A 24,403-nucleotide genomic window follows, 5' to 3' on the forward strand; every position below is an offset into this window, starting at 1 on the left:
GATCATGTCCTGAGCCAAAGGCAGACACTTAACAACTGGCCACCCAGGCGCCCCTATGAACTTTATTTTTAATTTGGTAACTATACCAAATATTTTCTTCCTTTTAATAAACTAGTTAAATAACTTTTTATGTATTTAAAATATTAGTGAGAATTACAGTAGTCACATTTAGTCTTGACTGCCTATTTGATTTTTTTATCTTAATCACCTTATATACATTATAACCTAATGTAATATGGCAACTATCCAATAGCCAAAATATGGAAAGAGCCCAAATGTTCATCAACTGATGAATGGAGATATATATATATATATATATAGACACACACACGAAAGAATATTACTTGGCCATCAAAAAGAATGAAATCTTGCCATTTGCAATGATGTGAATGGAGTTAGAGTGAATATTATGCTAAGCAAAATAAGTCAGTCAGAGAAAGACAAATACCATACAATTTCGCTCATATGTGGAATTTAAGAAACAAAACAGATGAACATAGGGGAAGGGAAGGAAAAATAAAATAAGAGGAAAACAGAGAGGGAGGCAAACAATAAGAGACTCTTAATTTTAGGGAACAAACTGAGGGTTGCTGGAGGGGATGTGGTTGGGGTATGGGGCAACTGGTGATGGGCATTAAGGAGGGCACTTGTGGTAATGAGCACTGGGTGTTATATGCAACTGATGAATCACTGAACTGTACCCTGAAACTAGTAATACACTATATGTTAACTAACCTGAATTTAAATAAAATCTTGAAAGAAAAAAAAATATAGCAGCTATCCAGAAGTTACCTTGTATGTCTAATTAATTCTTTATAATATATACTTACAAAGATTACTTTTTGAACTAATATATTTGCTTTTTACAAATTAGTTTATATCTCCATAATGCATCATTAACTAAAAAGTAAAGATAGTCATTTACATTTGAAATGATAACATTTTAATGGTAAAATTCAATTTTAGCTTTCATTTACAAACCTTTGTTCTTCTGGCCAAAAGTCTCTTTGCTTGCTCATCCAGAATATCTAACTTCTCTAAGATTTTTTCTGCCATTTTCAGTCAGTAAGTTCCTATTCAAAAAGGAGAAAAGAGAAGAACTCTCCAAAACAATTAAAATTTAAACATGTAATTTGATTATTTAGGCATAAGAGACCCACATTTACATTAATGTTCGGGGTACAAAAGAGAACTGTATAGATCATGGAATAAATCATGGGATTATAGAGGTATCCAAGATTTTTTTTAGATAGAGGTCACATGATCAGAACTCCCAGATATGTGTGGACCTTAGGAATGTTTAAATGTATGATGTGACTCATATTTGAAGCAAGAGCATGTGGCTTGATTTATATCTATTTTCTTTTTGTTGTGATATAATTTAATGAAAGTATGTGAAGAGTTCACATTTGTATAATTAATTGCATTCAAATTAAATTGGTCAATGATCCAAGACTGTTAATACAGCACTTAGAAAGTGATCAGTCACACAGAGGGAGCAGCTGCCAAGATGATTGAGTCCTATTGTCCTCAAATTCTTTACTCAATTAATACTGTTGAAAATTACACCTGGGGTCAAGCAGTCCATATTAGACTTGGGGGCCTGAATGTTAGACATCAGGACACAAAGTACCTTTTCAATGCATTACAAATAGCTAGGAGCAGAGCAGAGGCAAAAACCAGAATGTTAACCCAAAGCTCCCTCTAGATTTTTGCTCAGTGAATTGAATGTGCTCCAGTGGCATTTAAATGTAAACATTGTATGGTTCACAGAAAGTACTGAGTTCATCAATATTTCTAAGGATTATTAATGTCAACACTAAGGTTCTTTCTAGCACAAAAATATCTATGCTATTTCTCCCATATTGTATATTATTCAATCAGTATCTCCCACAACAATAATGCATGAAAAGCAAGGATTAAGGATTCCACGCCAAAAGCTCACATTATTTAGTACTTGGTTTCTTGTAGCCCTCTTTTCTACTCGTGGACTCTTCTGGGCCATGGGGCTGCAAGCGGATTGTTTGCCTTGTTACAAACCATATAACCTGAAGTTGCAGATTGGAGTGGGGATATGTAGGCAAGGTTGTTAGCACAATTATGAGTGACCGCAGACTTTCTGGGTCTCCTATTGAAGAGTATGGGGCAGATTTTAGAAGAGAATATAGATTATCTGAACACTATGTGTTGTCTTTTCCAATCCAGGAACGATTCCTCTCATATATCCTAAAAACAACTAAAGGAATCTTAGTTTCTGTTTATTCCTTAAGCATAATATGAGTTCGAGGGGGTGGAGAAGGCTCCCATATTTCTCACCAAAATTTCTTTCACTGGGGACAAAGATTTCAATTTCTCAGAAAGGGATAGAAAGGCAATTGATTGTAAGAACCAGCATATTGAAGTGAATGGGTTTCCCAGTTTGGGAAGGGATGAATTACACAAGCGACAACTGAGGTACACAGCTTACTTGTGAGAGGGAATATAAAGCAGGTCTTTTTAAAGAGTAAGATGTCCTGAACCTCTCACTTGTCACACACCTTCAATATCACATCAGACATTTTAGGATGCACCATATCATCACATTTTACACACACACACACACACACACACACACACAGAGCTGTAATTTGAAGGGATTTATTTAAAATTATTTTGCTATAGTAAATTACTTAACTATGATAGGATTTCTAGCAAATCATTGGGCATATCATGAGGTTTTCTTGAAATGAGAAAACCTAAGCAACAAATTATTTTTAATTGTCAATGACAGTTTTATTAATACTAAATTTGACCATTAATGAAACTGACAGAATGTTATTAAATTTAGTTTTGTAGTTTTATTTTCATATTTTGAAGCCTATACTTTTCTTCAGTTTGCAAATGTTTTCATAGGTCTTTGGCAGTGTGCCAGTGGTTTCTATGGATAAATGGCCCTCGGACAAAATGGAGGTAAGGAAACACTACAGACTAACTTGCTTGCTTTCATTATTATACCAAGGGTACCAAGGGCTTAGCTGTATCTCTTGAAACAAACACTGAGAGCAAAGGAACATCAGGCAGATCTAATACAATGGGGTATCCCAACTGCTCTGCATAAACTAAAAACTAACCCTTTAACGCAAAATACTGTATTTCATGTTCCTCAATATGAGTCTGTGTTTCAGTCCTTTCTTGATTCAATCTTTTCCATTTTAATGTCTATTTTAAACCAGCATATTGGTTTCATACTTCTACTCCATACTTCCATTTCTATGAGCACATATTCTTCTTCATTATTCTATTTCTGAGCATATATTATCATCAGATGGCTCAGGTCACGATCTCAGGGTTTGTGAGATCAGGCCCCATGTGGGCTCCACTCTCAGCCCAGCTTCTGCTTGAGATTCTTTCCCTCCCCTCCTCCCCCTCCCCCTGCTTGCAAGCGCCCTCCCTCTCTCTCTCTCTAAAATAATGAAATAGATAAATAAAATCTTGAAAAAATAAAACAGAGACCATCAAGTAAGAACTTCTTCAACTTCTATCTCTCATGCTAAAGTCTTATCTGCATCCATTCCCATCTCACCTGTATTTAATTTTAATGGAAGTGTTGCCTCTCCCATCCATAGTTAATCCTTCTCAGGGTACTCTAGAATCTATTACCTCTGTCCTCCTATAAGAATTACTTCCATTGGTTGTACCCTGTCTCTGGTATCTGCCAATATTTTTTCTTCACCAATTTCTTCACCTTAGCATGCTCACACCTCTGCTGGTTTTAAAAAAGAAAAAAAAATTCTTCCCCTAACTCTACTAGCTGTTATTCTTTCTCATCTTCCCTGATTGACACATTTCTTAAAATGTTCACTTTACTTAGGATTTCTAATTTCTTACAATTCTTTTCCTTCTTAGTTTACCATCATTTGGCTTCCTTCTATACTCTGGCACTAAATCTACTCTCATAAGGCCACCAGGGTCACCATCTAATAAACTAGTGAGCCCTTTCCTGCTCTTACTTACTTTATTAGAATGTCTACAACTCTAATTCATGTTGACCACTCCTTTCTATGGAAACTCTGCCCTCTCTTGGTTTCTATGACAACAGTCACATCTTCTTACCCTCTCTGAAGATTCCTTCTTCCTCCAGTCACTCCCTAAATACTTGTAAAAGAGAAGTGTTCATCATCCTTAGTGTTTCTAAGGGCTCAGGCCATCTTTTTCATTATTCCATACATTCTTTGGGATGACCTCCCAAACTCATAGCTTCATCTACCACCAACTATTTTCAAACAAAATCTCTCTTTCAAGTTCCAAACCTATATTCTTAACTCAACCCAGATTTCCCACAGGTAACCCAAATTAGATCTAAAAGTAAACTTGTCCACATCCTCCTTCTCCCTCAGCCAAAAGTTTCTTTCAACATTTATTATCACATTAGTTATCTCTTAGGCATCCAGCCCATAAACTTAGGCATTGTAATGATGCTCGATCCTTGTTACTGCAGAATGAACTCAGAAACTTCCAAGGAATACAGATTTCCGGTTGCTACCTAGGCCTGCTGCTAAGACAGAATTTATGGAGGTGAAGGTGAGGAATCTATTTTAAAAGCCATTCTGATGCAGCTATTCCCCAAACCAGGATTTGGTCACCACTCTACTGGAAAACTCCCTTTCATCCCCTCCCTAAATATACACAATCTTTATCTTATCTTTGCTACATCCTACATAACCTCTGTGTTTTTCTCCTCTTATCCATTCACATTGCTATTGCTTCTGTTTAGGGTTCCATAACTTGTTGCCTGGATTATTGCTATAGTTTTAAATATGTCTATACATATGATCCATTCTATCTTCCATTCTGTCCTTCACGTTTGTCTGACTTATTTTCTCAAGAACACACACACACACACCCCTCCCTGATTAAGGCTTCAGTCTCTCCCTACAGCTTTCAGGACAAAGAGTCAAGCTCTTCGATTTATCATGTAAGAATCACGGTTTGGCCCCCAAGTCTTTAACCTCATCTGCTTCTTCCTCATGTATACATGATACCCTCCTCCTAAGGAACAACTTGCAGTTCCTCAAATGTGTTGTATTCTTCTTTACTTGTTGCTTGGCTTCTGCTGTTCCCTTAGCCTACCATGTTGTTCTTCCATTCCCTGTATTTCTAAGTTCTATTCATCCTTCAAGACCTAACACAAATAACACCTCTGCAGGGAAGATTTCTCTGATACCTATGATTTAAATGTCCAATGTCTGTGCTTACATGATAGCCTATGTATATTGCTAACCCAGTATTAACACTCTCTATTTAACGATTTGGTATTCTTGTTTTATTTTTCCTCTGAGCTATATGTTTCTTGAAAGCAGGAACCATGTCTAATTCATCTTTGCATCCCTGTTACCCAACAATATGAATGAATTAATCATCAGCCATAAAGGAAATGGACAGCTATAAATGCTATGACAGCTTTCAGTTGTCATTTACATTTATGAGTTTGCACAAATAATTGTCAAGGTCCTATTGACATTCTTCAAGATCAAGCTATAGCATTTAAAAGCATTACTTTCTCTCCCACCTTCAAACTTAAAAAGGGATCATAATGTGTTGGTTAAGAACATGGACTCTGGAGTTAGAATGCCTGGAGTCCTTGGCTCTGCTACTTACCAGCTGTGTGACTGTGGTCTAATTGCTTAACTTCTCTGTGTTGCCCCTTTTCTGTGTTGTTCCATTTGTAAAATGTAAATAAGACAAGTCCCTACTTCGTGGGGTTGTTACAGGGTTCAGTTGAATGAATATAAGTGACATACAATATTTGGTAAATAAAATAATTAAAAACCAGTAATGATGCACTTACCTGTTAGGGATAAGATACGTGGGATACCTATAAATGCTGCAGAATGCATATTAACCACCTGCATACCATTTCATTTTTTTCTGCCGTAACTGCCATATGTCTAACTGTCTGCTTACTTCTTCCACAGTGTATTTCTTTAATTATACCTACACACACTCCTTGGAACTTGATAAACAATGAGAATTTATTCAGCAATTTAGTATCTTCTATATCATGTCATCTGATTATAGTTTTTCCTTTCCTTCTTTAGTTCTTTCATAGTTTTATTTCTCAATTTTCTATTAAAATCTTATTCTGAGTTCAGTGAACAGAAACTAAAACTATAAAGCACAAGTATAGGCCTTGAACACATAACAACTATTTAGGGAAACAATCCTGATAAGCATTACCATGTCTCCATACTGGATACACATCAAAAACACATAATTAGGTTGTGTTCAAGTAAATGAATCTAATCATCCTCCTTTCAACCAATACATTAACTGGGGTGGGAGAGATGATCTCACTTCTGAAATACGTATAGATACATCTGAAGTGATCTTATATGTACTTACAATTGTAGGGAAATACTCTATTCTGGAATGTAGAGTTCTTATGTGGTCACAGAAGCCTAACTCACAGAATCTTGGGGTTAGAATGTGTCAATGGTCTCTCACATAATTCCATGAACAGTGAAGCAACACTGATCCCAATTGGACAAGACTTTTCTGTTCCTTGGTTTTATTTCATTGTCATTGTCTTCCCCAGACCTTCAGGTTTCACTTTTCCTTCCAATTGGTTACTGCCCTCTACTGCCCCTAATTTGTCTGCCCCAATCTTCCTCCTCATCCCTCAAATACTGATTCTTCATAATTACATCAGAGCTTTTTGATGATACTGAAATGCTGACCAAGTCCAGCTCCAGGATACAAACCTTAAGTAGCTCCCCATTACCTACAGAATAACATGCAAACTCTTCATATGACATATGAGATGTTTCAAGAAAAGACAGTCCAGGATCTGGCTCAGCCCACCTTTTGAGTTAATCTCCCACCATATCCAGTCTTCTTCTGCCAAACTCTACAATTCTTATTCCCTGGGTGCATCCTGCCTTTTCCCCAGGCATGTTCTTCACTCATGCTTTTCCTTTCCCCGGCAATGTTCTCTCCTCATGTCTTCCAGTCTAAAGCCTACTTTTTATCAAATCCTAGTACGAAGGCTATGTCTTCTGTGAAATTTTCCTTGACATCCTCACATTCCTTGTCTCAGTGATAGTCTCTTCCTCATGTGTACTCCCATCATGGTTTATTCTGCACCACAGAATTTGGTACATTGTGCTACAGAAATTCACTTTTGACAAATTGCCTCTTCACTGTGTTGAAAGTTCATTTAAAGCAATGATTACTCACCTCTAAATCTCAGCACCAGGTAAAGAATATTATACCTAATTGGGATCTGAAAATTACAAATTTAATTTGGAGATGTCTCTGATTATACCATTTTAGGGAGAGTAATCCCAGTTTATCAGTAATAGATGATGTTAATTCAGGATAATTTACTGGGGGATGAAGCATGAAGTTGAGTGAATGATTATAAAATGTTGTTCTTGCCAAATCTAAATTCAGTAAAATTACTTTCAAAGGAGAGTTGGATTTATGTTCTCAATTACTGACTCAGTAATGACAGTTTTTTGAAAAAGAACACAATGAAACAGAGAACTTGCCAACTAGGACAGAATGAAATTCTCGGTCGCTCTTACAGTAAATCACCCACAGATCTTGCTGTGAAGACTTGGCTGCATAATGAACAATTTCAAGGTTGCAGGGCCAATGTTATAAGCACATCAGAGGCTGAGTCATACTAAAAATAACATTATCAAACTAAAAAGTTGCTTTTAAGAGCACTACTTCATTTTTAACAGTTAGCACATTTGGGACTGAAAAAAATTCAAAAAGCACACAAACAGAAAAGCCCCAGTGCTTCCAACATAATAGGCTCTGCTAAACAAACTTTTTTTTTTTTTAAGATTTTTTATTTATTTATTTGACAGAGACAGCCAACGAGAGAAGGAACACAAGCAGGGGGAGTGGGACAGGAAGAAGCAGGCTCCTAGTGGAGGAGCCTGACATGGGGCTCGATCCCAGAATGCTGGGATCAGGCCCTGAGCCAAAGGCAGACGCTTAACGACTGCACCACCCAGGCGCCCCTGCTAAACAACCTTCTTAAGCAGGTTCTAAATATCTCCTATTATAAGAAGAACCCAGGAAAACCAAAATGGCCTCAAACTCACAAACTAAAGAGTAGGACTAAACAATTACCTAGAAAATGGAAGTTTAAATTAAAATTTACTTCCATTATCTGCTTTTATCAGTTCAAACATTTACTCCTTGAAGGCAAGAACTCTGTCTTATGTTTCTATCTTACACATCCACTAAACACTGTATTGAGCACATTGAACTCACTGTCCAATGATTATGTTTTATTTTTTTTTATTTTTTTTTAAAGATTTTATTTATTTATTTGACAGAGATAGAGACAGCCAGCGAGAGTGGGAACACAAGCAGGGGGAGTGGGAGAGGAAGAAGCAGGCTCATAGCAGAAGAGCCTGATGTGGGGCTCGATCCCATAATGCCGGGATCACGCCCTGAGCGGAAGGCAGACACTTAACGCTGTGCCACCCAGGCGCCCCAAGGAAATCCTTTTTTAAAAGTCTAAAACATTGATAAATGACCCATACTTAAGGGCTGAATTATGCCTCACCAAAATTCCTATGTGGAAGCCCTAAGTGACATTTTAAGAAGTAACTAAGTGAAAATGGGGTCATTAGACCGAACCTTAATTCATTTGACTGGTGGCATGTAAAAAGAAGGGATTAGGACACAGATATCATGCACAGAGGAAAGCCCATGTGAGGACACAGCAAGGCAGCCATCCCCAAGCCAAAGAAAGAGGCCTAAGAAGAAACCAACCCCATAGACACCTTGATCTTCACCTTCTAGCCTCTGGGACTATAAGAAATAAATTTCTGTTATTTAAGCCCCCGACTCTGTGGCATTTTGTTATGGCAACCCTAGTAAACTAATATAGCCCACAAACCATGAGTACTAATTTAAAAACTCACTATTAGAAGATTTAACTATTTTTTTAAGATTTTATTTATTTGACAGAGAGAGATACAGTGAGAGAGGTAACACAAGCAGGCAGAGTGGGAGGAGATTTAACTATTAAATCTGGTGCATATGCTTAGATCTGTAACACATTTTCTTGTCTTTTTGTTATGAGAGAGGGAGAGAAAATTTACTCTTCATTTTGAAACTTTACTGAAATTTGCCTATCACCAACTTGAGGTTGGGCAGGAAGCTTCTAAGGAAAAATATCAAGGATGTTTAAAAAATTAAGAACAAGGCAGAGGATCATAGGGGAAGAGAGGGAAAAATGAAACAAGATGAAACCAGAGAGGGAGAAAAACCATAAGAGACTCTTAATCTTAGGAAACAATCTGAGTGTTGCTGGAGGTGAGGAGGTTGGGGTAATGGGATAACTGGGTGATGGACACTGGGGAGGGTATGTGTTGTAATGAGCACTGGGTATTATATAAGACTGATGAATCACAGACCTGTATCCCTTAAACAAATTATACATTATATGTTAATTGAAGTTAAATTTTAAAAACGATAAATAAAGTTACCAAAAATAAAAACAAATTAAAAAAATAAAAATCTGAAAAAAAATATGTTGTACAGGATCTGGGGAGTATTATTGTGAGCAACCAATCAGATCACAATTGGGAGAATCTCAAAGTTCCACAATTATTGCAAGACTGATCAATTCTCACCATCCCATTCCAGGTTGGTTCTGTCTGGCAATTCTGTCCCCTCAAGCTGGCTCACACCTTGTACCCACCCCACCCCCACCTCCAACTGCCTCCCTAGGCTAACTTTCCAGGTGGCTCCTCCACCCCCAACTGGCCCGCACAGGGGTGGGGGGGCTGGAACATAGGGAGCCCAACTAAAACACTCTATGTCTTTGTCCTTTAAAGGGAAGTCAAAACTAGGGGCAAAAGTACTTAACTGTAAGCACAGAAGACACAAAGGTTGTTTTCAAGGAACCCGGAAGAGCCCCAGATCAGCCTCCCACTTCCATCTTATACTCACCTGAGAAACCATGGTGGGGGGAACCAGCAGCCCAGGTTTATACATGCCACTTTTTGCATCTGCTCAATCTCTCTCTCTTCCTGACCAGATCTGGCTGGAGATAGTTCCACTGACTGGGGGGACAAAAAGGGCCTAAGATTTAATAAAACTATGTGTTTCCTAGTTCATCTCCCATCTCCACACAAATTTTAATTTCTGGCCTTCCAATACCACTGCCTCTACTTCCTTTTTTTCTCCTCTGGCTCTGGTAGTCCTTCTCTTCCCACCCTGCCACCTCCAGCCCTGTTACAACACATCCTGTGTCCATTGAACGTTTCTAGAACTTTCCCTAACTTGAAAAGTTCAGCTTTCTCTCCCCAGTGAGAGGTTTCATCCACACACTTAAGTCACTAAAAGCTAAAGTGCCATATTATAGATATAAAAACAATTATGCTGAAAGAGCAGAAGAATAAAGAGGTTAAGGAAAAGTTCAAGTATAAAAGGACTGGGAGTAGTGACTTCGCTTTTATTTCTTTCTTCCTTTTGTACTTTCCTGGAAACACAGAATTCTGAAAAGAAGCTTAAAATTTCCTCCATGCAGCTTGTAGGTCTGAGTGGAAGTCAACAGCCTGAATTTGAATATTTGTTGAAAGGCTGCTTTCATGACTTAGGACATAAAAAACAATACAACAGCAACAACAAAATTCTTATTCCTAATATCAAGAAGCTGCCCATGTGATTAGTAAGATCACCCTTGTATTGTATTAATCAGATAGCAGGTTTGGGCACTACCCCCTCCCCAACACACCATTCATACACACACCACAAAATCATAATTAAAAAATAATGACTTGAAAATGTTCTTGATTTGAGAACGGTAGAGCATTTCTACAACATTAACTAAACTGTTAGTCAAGAGTTATGTTGGTAAGCATTTCAGGAATTCACCTCATCATGCAAAGAAAATAGAAATAAAAGATTTTAAAAACAGCTTTAACAACCCAACACAAGGCCACGCTAGCGGCCATGGGAGAAATTTCACAAAAAAATATGCTTTTACTGTGTAGTAATCCAAATTTGGCTAGACATTGTTATTCATAGTCAATGAATGAAAACATTGGAATCAATTTGTTTTACATATTTAAAATACGAGAAATACAATAATAAAAAGTATACAGTGGTTTAATTCTATCCTATTTTAAAACTACATACATTCAAGTACATGATTTCTAGGGAATCTGTACCTAGAATCTAGTTGATTGTGAAGTTTTGCCTATTATTATAATGCCTTCAGTTCATAAGTTTGCACAAAGGTGACAGTAGCTTCTTAAATAAAGGAGAACTGAATTCAGAAATATTAGCTACTCACCAATTTATAATCAATAAAATTTATAAAGCATGAATCTAATATAAAATTCTTAGAATATTACCATTATCGCATTTAATACTTTTGGGATGCACACTATGTGCCAGATGCTACACTAGAAATTTTTAATGACATATCTCATTTCATCCTTCATCTTTCGCTAATCTGTAATCTTTAATTAGTATCTGTGGGAAAGGTATTATCTTCAGTTTTAGAAATGATAAAACTCAAAGAAATTACATGATTTCCCCAATGTCATACAATTAATTAGTAACTATTAATTTAACGAAAAATATTTTCTCTTTAATAAAAAACATTTGGTAAAATGTACACTAAAACAATCAAAATGGATTCTTTCAGTTAAATTCAACAGGAAATTACCGAATGAGATCATGAACCTATTTTAGATAAATATAGAGTAAAAGAGTATAATGAATGTTTTATTTTAAAAGTTGAGCATGGAGCCTGCTTCAGATTCTCTCTCTCCCTCTCCCTCTGCCCCACCCCCTGGGCACTCTCTCTCTAAAAAAAGGAAAGAAAAGGCAAAAGTATACAATTTCTTGAAGTATAAGCTGAATTCTATAAGAAAGCAAGGAAAGTAATATCTGCAGACTTTTTCCTGCAAAGAGTTTAGACCAACCACAAAGGTAGAGGGCACATTCCCAAGACCACTCCCACTTCTGACACAAAGTTCAAACCCTTGGTTCAATAATTAGCTAGGACTCACAGAACTCACTGAAAGCTCTTATACTCAGGATTGTGGTTTATTATGGGGAAGCTATACAGATCAGCCAAGGGAAAAAAGTGCATAGGGCAGAGTCTAGGAGAAGGACTAAATGCAGTGATTCTGTTGTCTCTTCCTGTGGAATGAGGACAGGTTACTCTCCCAATATGGATGTATGACAATACATTAGGAGTACTGCCAACGAGGGAAACTCACCTAAGCTTTGTGTCCAGAGTTTTTAGTGGGGCTTCATCATATAGGGATGTTTGACTGATTGCCTGCATGGTTAATCTCAGTTTCCATGTTGATCCAAAGCATGCACCTTAAGTCACATTGTTGGTCTTTCTGGAGTGGCTAGACCCCACCTTAAGACATATGGGTATGGCCAGCCCTCCACCCTAAATCACACTGTTAGATTATTCAGTATTACCCAAGGCCCCCAAGAAAACAAAGACATTCTATCAGGCACAACATCCCTAGGACCCAAAGATACCCCCTAGAAGCCAAGGGCAAAGGCCAGAACTTCTCTTTGGGCAAGAGATACTTTACTATAAATTCTTTCCTACACACCTACTATATTTGGTTTAGAAAGTATCCAAATTTCTATTTACGCATTTTGAAATGGTGAAAAGCCTGTGATTGCCCACCCCCATCTTCTGACCTCTCACACAAACCATGAGGCCCAGGAGACATGTCAATATTCTTCAGCCTTCCTATTGTCCCTTTCATACTGTTGTTATTCTTCTTCCTTTGGAGAGGCCTCCTTTTATGAGGTTCATGCCAACGATCTTTCCACACCTACTTATTAACAAATTTCTAGCCATTTCCCACTTGTACTAATTTGGAAATGTTCTCAGTCTTCCTTTCCATATTAAATCCATAAAGACAAAAGTTTTGCCTCTAAACTTATTAACCTCCCAGATTAAAGTTACTTTTACTTCTTTATCCTCTAAAACTATGAATCTAAAATCTTGAGCTCTGATAGGTCATCTCTGATCACAACCTCTTATCCCTTTAGTGCATTACCTTTCTTCCTTCCAGATAATAGGCTCTTTGGTCCCTTAATCACCCCTTAATTCCATCTCTTTCATTTGCAAACCCAAAGGACATATTTCAGACCCCATGTTATTTTATCTTTGTTTTGAATTTAACACTTTAATTCTGGTTCTTTGAAACGTTACCAACCCTTGGCTTCAAGGATCCTGCTCTCTCCTACTTCTCCCGCCTTACTGACGATTTCCTTATTATCCTCCTTTGTGAACTCTTATTTCTCTGCTCACTCCCTGGAATTCTTTCCTGTTTTCTTTTCCCTTCATTCCCTTCCTGGGCTTGACATTGCCTTCAGAATACAGTCAAAATTACACAGCATAGAATATGGAACCTTATATCATCTGAGTCTTGTCTACGTTGAACTGAGTTCTGATTTCCTTTCCAGCTTTGCCTCAGCCAACCTATTGTACACAAAGTGACAACCTTATCAGTTAATGTAAATTCCTCAGATGTTCCAGGTTTTTCCTATCTCTATGTCTTTGTTCATGCTGCTCCCTCTGCACAGGCACTTTAAAAGAACTTATTCAACCCTGTGGCTCCAAAGGAGGAGCACTTTATCTGTGTAATGCCAATGAGATTACTGGCCACAACTCTCTAATCACAATGATTGGCTCAGGAAGAGGCAAATGACTCAGGGGAGGTCAATTAGGACCCAGAAAACTCAATTCTAGGACATGGAGCCTCTGGGAAAGCAGATTCTCTCACTTCTCCTAGTCTGTTTTTGGCTGTGGGGGCCACCGCAAATAGTCTGAGAAAGAAGCTGATCCAGAGGAAGCAAATGGCAAATGGATATTGGTGGTATCATCTGAGCCCAAGGTGAAGCTACCACTGATGCTAGAGCTACTGCTAGACCTTGTCAGCTTGCATGATGAAATAAATTCTCTCTGTGCATAAACTAGTTTGGATTTATGTTTTCCCTTTCTAGAAGAGGAAGTCTAAAAACTGATATTGTGCTCAACAAATATTCGTCAAATAAATGGAAATGGTAAAGTTAGGAGATTAATGATCTCATAGGACTGAGCTGAGAATTAAATGATTTACCAGTCTGAAGCACCAAGCACAGTGCCTAGCAAAAGGCAGATACTCAAAATTTTCCTTATGTTTCTGTGCCCCTAGCCTTCTCCCTTTCCCCACAAAATTCACACAATTCAACATTGCTACCTGCACTTGATTTTATAGTACTAAGAAAATACATATTCTCAAATATTTCAGTTCTTAAATCCTAGACTTTTTCTCCATAAATTCTTTCCTCTTATTAAAGACCACAACTTTAAACACATTCCTTTGTACAGCATCTTAAAATGTTTTGCCCGTTAACCATGCAAAACCACAGTATTTAAAGTAAAAGATTGTTAGATCTGACTTTACATTTAAAATGTCTGCATGTTAAAAAAAATCATAACAAAATTTTAAGACATATTGAACTTGGGAAACTGCCCAACATGTGTAAACACAGAGTATCTTAAAAATCCTACAAATCATTAAGAAAAGGACAAATGCCATAATGAAAACAAAATATGTATTGAATATCAACTGTCCATTTGCAAAAGAATAACTACAAATGACTCTTAATTATATTTTTAATATCAACAAACTATTCAAAGGCATATATATGCATTAAACCAACAAGATATGAATTTCTCCCTTATCTTGGTAAGTTGGAGAAAGGAGCAGAGAAATATCTACACATATATTCTGCTGGTGCAAAAGTAAATTGTTAGGATGATAACTTACAATTTACAGAAAACCTTTAAAAATATGACCCCACAATTCTACTTCCAAAAATTTATATTTAGAAATTAATCATAGAAATCCACAAAGAATTAGAGATAATGATATAAATGTAACAACAGTCTTTATAACTGTGAAAAATTAAAAATAGAATAATGGCATCTATTATTCATTTACTTGTTGTCAAATGGTACACTCAATTTCACACACATTGTCTCACTTATTCTTTATAGATTTAAAAATTGAATTCAAAGACGTTGAGCATCTTGGTCAAAATTATAAAGCTATTAAGTGGCAGGTTCAGAATTGAAGCCCAGTTATATTTGTTTCCAAAACCTATGATCTTTAGTACAATTTTTTTATTTTGTTGTCTAAATTCTTGTCTAGTCATATGATGTTATATATAATGCAGATTTTAAAAGGGATATAAAGGAATATTAATGAAATAGGAAAATGTTTATGATATTTTGTTAGTTGAAAGAAATTTTAAGATTTTACATATAGAATTATTTTCTTCTTAACAAAATAAAGTATGGTTCTCTGTTCACAGAAGAAGATCTGTGATAAAACGTCTTAGAAGATGGTTAGCTTGGGGTGGTAAAATTATATCTTAGAATATTTTTACTGCTTTATACTCTTGTATTTTCTAAATGCACAAAGACTAACACATAGAGAATACAGAGGAATATGTATTATTTCTGCTGCCAAAAAGTTATTTAAAAACCTCAATATGGACAATGTGGCCTCTTCTTGTGATATTTGAAAAGTCAAAGCCTTTTTAAAATAAAAAAAAATTAAAATGTCTTTCCATTTAACACCCAAAAAAGTTTTTACAAAAGTACATAAAACTAAATACAATAACTTAATGATTTCAAAAGTAAAGGATAAACCAATGAAAAATAGAAAAGCTGAAAGTAGACAAAAGAAAGATTGTTCATAATTTGTGAGCAAACCCCTTTAAAAACCTTCTGTTCTCTGTTTCAGGCTGAGGCACTTTTTCCTGAGGGAGGCACCAAGACACACTTCTGTGAATAAGAGTTGGAACCTCACCAATTAGTCTGCTCTCCAAGATAGTTTACAAATACAATACAATCTGTTTTAATTCTAAGGCTGGAAAAATCTGAAATGAGCAAGACATTTTAATTTTGACTTCAAGACTCCTAAGTATAGATTGTATCCGAGAGTGGAAATAATAGATAAGTGGTTCCTATGACTCAAAATCAGATATAAATATTTTTATCGCAAAAACTAGTGAGGATACAACCAATTGAATTAAAATAGAATCTCTAACGCTGAATTGAACATAGAATTCCTGCTTAGATTAACTTAGCGTTGGGAACCTTATTCTAATTCCAAAATCAGGTTTTCAACTTTTCTAGAACAATGATAGAAAGCCAGTTTAACATGATTTCGAAATATTTATAAATTTTGGGGGCACCTGGATGGCTCAGTCATCAAGTGTCTGCTTTCGGCTCAGGTAATGATTCCAAAGTCTTGGGATCAAGCCCTTTATCAGGCTCCCTGCTCACAGGGGAGCCTGCTTCTCCCTCTCCCTCTCCTTCCTGCTACTCCCCTTGCTTATGCTCTTTCTCTCTCTCTCTGTCAAATAAATAAAATCTTTTTTTAAAAAAAGAAAAAGATAAATTTATACATTTTCTTTGAAATTTTGCAAATGGATTCTGTTAATTTTTTGAAAAGTTCTCAGAAATCTTAGTATTTTAAACTACTTAGAAATACTTTAAACCTAAATAAGAAAAATATTATTAATATAGTCTTCACAGACCAGTGACAACCACACATAAAGTTGGGCAGAGGAGTGTAGTTAGGTAAGCTAGAAAGAAGAGAAGAGAGAAATCAGAATGAATTGAATGGGAGGGGGAGGGGATTAAAGAGCAAATAAATTACTTACAAATAAGAAAAAATAATCATGGAAGGTTTTATGATAGAAATGAGTGTATGTCCTAGAGAGCTCTTTTGTTATTTCAATTTGATACTATGTAGGGAAAGAAGGTAAAACTTTAAGAGAAAGAGGGTAGGGAGAAAGAGTAAAGACACGTGTGAGGTATGTTGCTAGACGTTTTATCTCCATTATTTCATTAAGGAATAAACCACTTTTAATGGGACTGTGTTAGGGCATAAGCTCATTCAACCTCCCCACAGGCTTAAGAAAGAGGTATTATTATCCCCATTTTACAGATGAAAAAAGCTGACACTCAGATTAAGTAATTTGACAAAGTTACTTAGGTAGTGAGAGGTTAATTTTTCTTTTCCTTCCAAAGCCAGGATCTTTCTATTTCCCCTCACAGCATAACAAAATCAAAAGCTATACGTGCGCTTCATGGGCAGAACCTAAGCAGAGTGAATATCTTATCTGTGACTCAAGACAAATTTGACAGTCTGCTAAGAGATCAATAATCTTTAGATAGTTTGAAAATGAGTAGCATAACTTAGGATACAGTGCTGGGAAGAATTTTTGCTTCAAAAGTAAAATTAAAGGTGAATAGATAATGAAAATATAAAGATCATTATAAAGGGTTCCACCGTCTTATTTGCATTCTCCCAAAAGCAGAACAAGCAAAGACAAGGATTTTGGTATAAGGAGTTTATTTAGCAAGTAATCCTATAAAGTGTGATGAGGAAGTAAAGCAAGAAAAGAAGAAAAGTTAATATGTTAATGAGTGGGTCACCACTCCTGGCAACTGGGGCTCAGTTCCCTTGGGTAGCTCTGAGAGTCGATGCAATTGATACAGAAACACAACAGAATTGTCTCTTCCATGGGTAAGGAAGCTAGGGTATTTACCTGCAACATTCATCCCTCATTGATTAATGGTTTTTCTGTGTCATTATATCCCTAGCACTTCCACTCTGCCCACAAATGGGCTGAGCTCACTCTTGAAACCAGAGGAAGTCTCCATGCAGAGAGACACATATGCTTGAGGTAAGATGCCATTGGCATGTAAAGGAATTCTCCATGAAGCTGCAGATGGCCTAAAGAGCAGACTGAGGGAGTATAGGCAGGACATCGACAGAGTTGGCCATAGGGACCAATAAATAATATCATGTGTGTCTGTGCATGTGTGTGTAACTTCAGTAAATAAAACACAGTTTCAGAAGTAGATTCAATAGAATAAAATGAAGAGAAAAATGATAGTCTCTTACTTGTATACATCCATACATCCTCCTACCACTTGGTGGCAGTATATCAAAGTTTAGAAGGGAGGAAAGAAAAAGAAAGAGGGGGAATGCGTGTGAAGGTGGGTGGGTGGGTATGTGCTTTTGGCTCATGTTTGTGATGATAATTAAGTCTCTCGTGAGTCCGACCTGTTGCACGGTGTGAGGGGAGAGTGAAGTCAGAGAATGGAGATAAAACAGTGGAGAGAAAATTAGCAAGATGGTGGAGGAGCAGGAGACCTAAAGTTCGTCTGGTCCCAGGAATTCAGCGAGAGAGCTACCAAACCATTCTGAATACCTATGAATGCAACTGGAGAATGAAGAAAAGAGTAGCAGAAACTCTATGAACAGAAAGGCAACCACTTTCTGCAAGGAGGAGAAAAGATGGAGGAGGAGTAGGCGACCCTTTCTCTGCTGGTCCGAGTCAAGCTGGATATCTACCAGACCATTCTGAACACCCACAGAATCAGCCTGAGATGCAGGAAGATACATCTGGATCTCTACAAATGAACATCTCCAGTGCTGAGTATTGAGGGGACACAGAGACTCTACCCAAACAGGGTTTCCTGAGTATCGGCGCGGCAGGCCCCTCCCCCAGAAGGCAGACTGAAAAACCAAGAAGCCCACAACCCGGGGCGCCTCAGTGGTGCAGTCATTAAGCGCCTGTCTTCGGCTTAGGGCGTGATCACAGCGTTCGGGAAAGGAGTCCCTCATCGGGCTTCTTCGCTGGGAGCCTGCTTCTTCCTCTCCCATTCTCCTGCTTGGGTTCCCTTTCTTGCTGACTGTCTCTCTCTCTCAAATAAATAAGTAAAATCTTTAAAGAAGAAGCCCACATCCCTAAGATCTCTATAAAACAAGGGCGCACAGCCTGGGTCCCAGTCAATAATTTGGGCTCTGGACAACCCTGCAATCTCTCTTCATCAGAATGACGAGAAGGAGAAGTCCCCCCCAGCAAAGAAAAGATAATGAGTCTGTGGCCTCTGCCACAGAATTGGCCTCGGCCACAGAATTAATACATATGGATGTATCCCAATTATCAGAAATGGAATTCAGAGCAACAATGGTCAAGATGATGAGTAAACTTGAAAAAAGCATCAGAGAAAGCGTTGCTGAGAATATAGAATCCCTAAGGGCAGAAATGAGAGCGAATCTGACAGAAATTAAAAACTCAGTGGGCCAAATACAGTCAAAACTAGAGGCTCTGACGGCCAGGGTCACCGAGGCAGAGGAACGCGTTAGCGAATTGGAGGATGGGTTAGTAGAAGAAAAAACGAAAATAGAAGCTGGTCTTAAAAAAATCCACGCCCACGAATGTAGATTACGGGAGATTACTGACTCTATGAAACTATCCAATGTCAGAATCATCGACATCCCCGAGAGGGTGGAGAAAAACAGAGGTCTAGAAGAGATATTTGAACAAATTGTAGCTGAAAACTTCCCTAATCTAGCAAGGGAAACAAGCATTCGTGTCCAAGAGGCAGAGAGGACCCCATCCAAGCTCAACCAGGACAAACCTACGCCACGGCATGTCATAGTGCAATTCGCAAATATTAGATCCAAGGATACAGTATTGAAAGCGGCCAGGGCAAAGAAATTTCTCACGTACCAAGGCAAAGGTATCAGGATTACGTCAGACCTGTCTACAGAGACCTGGAATGAGAGAAAGGCTTGGGGGGGCATTTTTAAAGCTCTTTCAGAGAAAAACATGCAGCCAAGGATCCTTTATCCAGCAAAGCTGTCATTCAGAATTGATGGAGAAATAAAGACGTTCCAAAATCGCCAATCATTAACCAATTTCGTAACCACGAAACCAGCCCTACAGGAGATATTAAGGGGGGCTCTATAAAGGTAAAAAGGCCCCAAGAGTGATACAGAGCAGCAAGTCACAACNATGTCCAAGAGGCAGAGAAGACCCACCCAAGCTCAACCATGACAAACCTACGCCACGTCACGTCATAGTGCAATTTGCAAATATTAGATCCAAGGATACAGTATTGAAAGCGGCCAGGGCAAAGAAATTTCTCACGTACCAAGGCAAAGGTATCAGGATTACGTCAGACCTGTCTACAGAGACCTGGAATGAGAGAAAGGCTTGGGGGGGCATTTTTAAAGCTCTTTCAGAGAAAAACATGCAGCCAAGGATCCTTTATCCAGCAAAGCTGTCATTCAGAATTGATGGAGAAATAAACACGTTCCAGAATTGCCAGTCATTAACCAATTTCATAACCACGAAACCAGCCGTACAGGAGATATTAAGGGGGGTCCTATAAAGGTAAAAAGGCCCCAAGAGTGATACAGAGCAGAAAGTCACAACCGATACAAAGANCACAACCGATACAAAGACTTTAAAGAGAAATGGCATCATTAAAATCATATCTGTCAATAATCTCTATCAATCTAAATGGCTTAAACTCTCCCATAAAACGCCACAGGGTTGCAGATTGGATAAAAAGACATGACCCATCCATTTGCTGTCTACAAGAGACTCATTTTGAACCCAAAGATGCATTCAGACTTAGAGTAAGGGGAGAGAAATATCCCATGATAATGGCTGCAAAACAACTTCCTCAAAATTGTGCCCTTTTCCAGTTGGAGATTAAGCTACTACTACTATATTGTAGGGTTTTCAGAAAGGGTTCTTCAATGCTTCCCTTCTGCCCCTGGCTCTGACTATTTTTACAATCATTACAGTCATGAAATTACTATTACAGTGCAGCGAAACTATTGAATTAATACTTAAACCACTTTCTTTGTATGTCTCTTTACTCTTTGCTGCTACTTGAGGCCTTGATTTTTCTCTTTATATTGGCGTTCTTCATAGCAACAGAAAGCTCTTTTCAGTAAGAGAGGAGCTGTTTTCCTAATCAAAATGCTGACCAAGAATTAGCATAAATGCTGATAACCATTTTTGTATTCACTTCTTGTGTTATACTCATATGTCTTCTTTTTTTTTTTTTTACAGATTTTATTTATTTATTTGACAGAGATAGAGATAGCCAGCAAGATAGGGAACACAAGCAGGGGGAGTGGGAGAGGAAGAAGCAGGCTCATAGCGGAAGAGCCTGATGTGGGGCTCGATCCCATAACGATGGAATCACGCCCTGAGCCGAAGGCAGAGGCTTAACCACTGTGCCACCCAGGCGCCCCTATACTCGTATGTCTTCTTAAGCTACTTAACAATGATTCATTTAAAAACCTATTAAGTAAATGTAATTAAAAGCTTATATAAAATACCATCATTGTTTTTTAACTAAATGTAAAATTAAATATTGGTAAATTATTATTAATTCTAAAAGGATTGATATACTCTCACATTCCCTTTCTACTTCCTTTTTGGTTTCCTCCTACTGATTAGACTGTTTCTATAGTGGGCTCTTCTTTCTCTCCTCACTTTTTAAACGTTGATATCCAGGATTCTGTGTTCAAACTTCTATTTTCCCTCAACCTAGTCACTTTCCCTAAGCAATCTCACCCATGTCTAAAGTTCATCAGCACTGACAATTCCTAGACTTATTCCTAGCCCCATCTGTCCCCAAAGCTCCAGTTTTATTTTGTGACTGGCTATTAAACATCTCCACTAGAGGTCCCATACACTGCAAATTCAACATGTCCAGAAGGTAATTTATTATTTTTTTAAAAGATTTTATTTACTTATTTGAGAGAGGGATAGTGAGAGAGAGCACGCATGGGGGGGGGGTGCGAGGAGAGGGAGAAGCACGCTCTCCTCAGAGCAGGGAGCCTGATAGAGGACTCAATCCCAGGACCCTGGGATCCTGACCTGAAGTGAAAGCAGACACTTAACCGACTGAGCCACTGAGGCACCCCCAGAAGGTAATGTATATACCTTCCCAAACTTGTTCCATCCCAGAGCCTTTTCCCTTTCACGTGGTCATTGAGAATGAAATATTGAAATCATTTTTAAAAATATTTTATTTATTTATTTGTCAGAGAGAAAGCGTGCTCACAAGCAGGGGGAGCATCAGGCAGAGGGAGAATCAGGCTCCCAGCTGAGAAAGGAGCCCGACGTGGGGCTCGATCCCAGGACCCTGATATTATTAATTGAGCTCCTACCTTGTGCCAGGCACTGAGTCTTTTCTGTGCATCACCTTATTTAATGCTTAAAAGAATCCTATGAGGTAAGTACTATTGTTAATATCATTTTACAAATAAGGAAACAGAGACTTGTCCACAGCTACATGGCTAGTAAGTAGAGGAACTGGGATTTAAACTCAGGCAGTATGTTTTCAGAGTCTGTACTACTAATCCACACTGGTAATGATAACAGCACCAAATATCCATATGTGTCTATCCCTTTTCCCAACCCCTCTCAATTAGGTTGGAGCCATCCATCTAGTTCTGCCCAGTGAAATAAGAATGGAAGCTATGCATGTCTCTTCCAGACCAATGTATTTAAGAATTGGTATTCCTCCCAATGTCTTTTTTCCTCAGCTATGGCAACCTTAGAGGCCATGAATTGCAGATGGCATGGCTACAAGATGGAGGAGACTCCATACGAGTAAGGATAAAACCTATCTGGTAATCTCTGGAGATTTCAGGGTTTGTTGTGAGCACAGTGTATCCTAGCCTGTCCTAACTAATACAGGCATTATGCCAATAAATTTCTCCCTCTCCTTTAATTTCCACATTCAAGCAATCAGCGAATCTCATTCCTCCCTAATTCTTCTTCCTCTCTGTTCTTTCCACAGTGCCTGAGGCTAAGCCCTCATTGTCTCTCTAGTTTGGACAGCTACCAAAGCCCTCTAAATAACCGATCTTCTTGCCCCATCCTCAGCCATCTCCAATCCATACTCCACAGTGCAGCCCAGAGTGACCCTTCTAAAATAATATTACATTAATGTCCTGTTCTCACTTGAAATTTTTAAATGGCTTCCCATTCCCCAGTAGATAATGCCCTAATTCTGCAGCATGGGCTATGGGATCCTTGACAAGCTTGATAACACTTACCTCACTGGCCACTCCCCTCTGCTTCATATTCATCCCATTCAGGTTCCCAAAGGTACCTTATTCTGCTTTTCTAATATGTTGCTCCTCCTGGGAATGCCCCTTCTATGCATCTTTAGAAATTCAACTTAAGGGGCACCTGGGTGGCTCAGTCCATTAGGAGTCCAGCTCTTGATTTCAGCTCAGGTCATGATCAGGGTCGTGGGATCAAGCCCTGTGTTGGGCCCCACGCTCAGTGGAGAATCTGTGTTTCCCTTTCCCTCCCCCTGCTTGCACTCTTTCTCTCTAAAAAAAATAAATAAATAAAATCTTAGGAAAAAAAAAAGAAATTCAACTTAGTTGCTGCCTGTTATAAAGAAATCCTCCTTAACCGTTGTTCCATCTCCTCTTTTTTGTGTTCCCATGGCCCTCTTTTTTCTAGCCCTTATGCACTGCATGTAGCTCTTTATTCCCATGTCTGTGTTCATCTCACTAACTGTCAGATTCATGTTAATGTCTTCATTACATATTAGATAATTAAATATCTATTAAGTGAATTAATGAATATGTGACTAAGTGAATAATATTTTTAGCTACAATGTATTTCCTACATAGTTTGTAGGAAAAGCAGGATCATTACAAAAGCCCCAAAACTGCATTCTCTCGCTGTGGTAGCCAGTTTTCTGAAATAGCCCCTAATGAACTATGCCTCCCAGTACTCACACCTTGTGTAAACCATTCCCACATTGAGTCTGGACTGGCCCTATGGTTAGTTTTAGCTAATAGAATGTGGAAGAAGTGACACCTTGAAGCTTTCAAGATTAGGCTAAAAATAGCTGCAGTTTCTAATTTCTCTGCTTCAGAGACTCCTCTTTGAAACCAGGCAACATACTCTGAGCAGCCCAAGCCATGGAGAAGGTAAAAGGAGGAAAACTGAGGCACTCTGTTTAATAGTCCCAGCTGATTTCCCAAATGCCAGCCAGCACAAGCTATGAGCTCCATGCATGAGCCATTTTGATATTCCAGACGTATTGAAATAAGATGACTGCATGCCCCATCAGTATCATGTGGGACAGAAGAACCTCTCAACAGCTTCTCTCTTATTCTGGCTTAATGTGGTCATGTCTTCTATGCAAGTAATGACAAAAGTAAAAATTCTGCTGCCTTCCAAGTCCTTGCTATGCCAGACTGATTACCAGTGTCTGCCAATGTCTTTGCTAATGCTGCTTAATGTTGAGAGTGCAGATGTCTACAATGGGGTGTGGTCTTAGGTCACTACAGAAATTTTGTCATGGATACTGCTGACTTCTTGGCTTCAGTGTCCCACAGTGATCACTGTAAAACAGCTCTTCTGATTGACTCACATTTTTATTGTACCTCTTTCACTCTAGAGCTCAGGCATGAATCAAGGGGGGCATGGCCAAAAACCAATCTGCGAGACAGACAGAAATAGTGCTACATTCATGATCATTTCTCTTCCC

The 24,403-nt window shown here is 38.2% G+C and overlaps 1 protein-coding gene across 1 annotated transcript in view; it reads right to left on the reverse strand.

The window, feature by feature from the left end:
* Positions 1–24,403, reverse strand: part of C2H1orf141 (chromosome 2 C1orf141 homolog) — a 182,634-nt gene that overhangs the window by 40,601 nt on the left and 117,630 nt on the right. The window contains 2 exon segments of the mRNA XM_034653653.1: positions 982–1,073; positions 9,961–10,073. Coding sequence (XP_034509544.1) covers positions 982–1,056 — 75 coding nt within the window. The 5' untranslated portion in view covers positions 1,057–1,073; positions 9,961–10,073.

The sequence above is a fragment of the Ailuropoda melanoleuca genome, chromosome 2 (assembly GCF_002007445.2).
Source record: "Ailuropoda melanoleuca isolate Jingjing chromosome 2, ASM200744v2, whole genome shotgun sequence".
Lineage (NCBI taxonomy): Eukaryota > Metazoa > Chordata > Mammalia > Carnivora > Ursidae > Ailuropoda > Ailuropoda melanoleuca.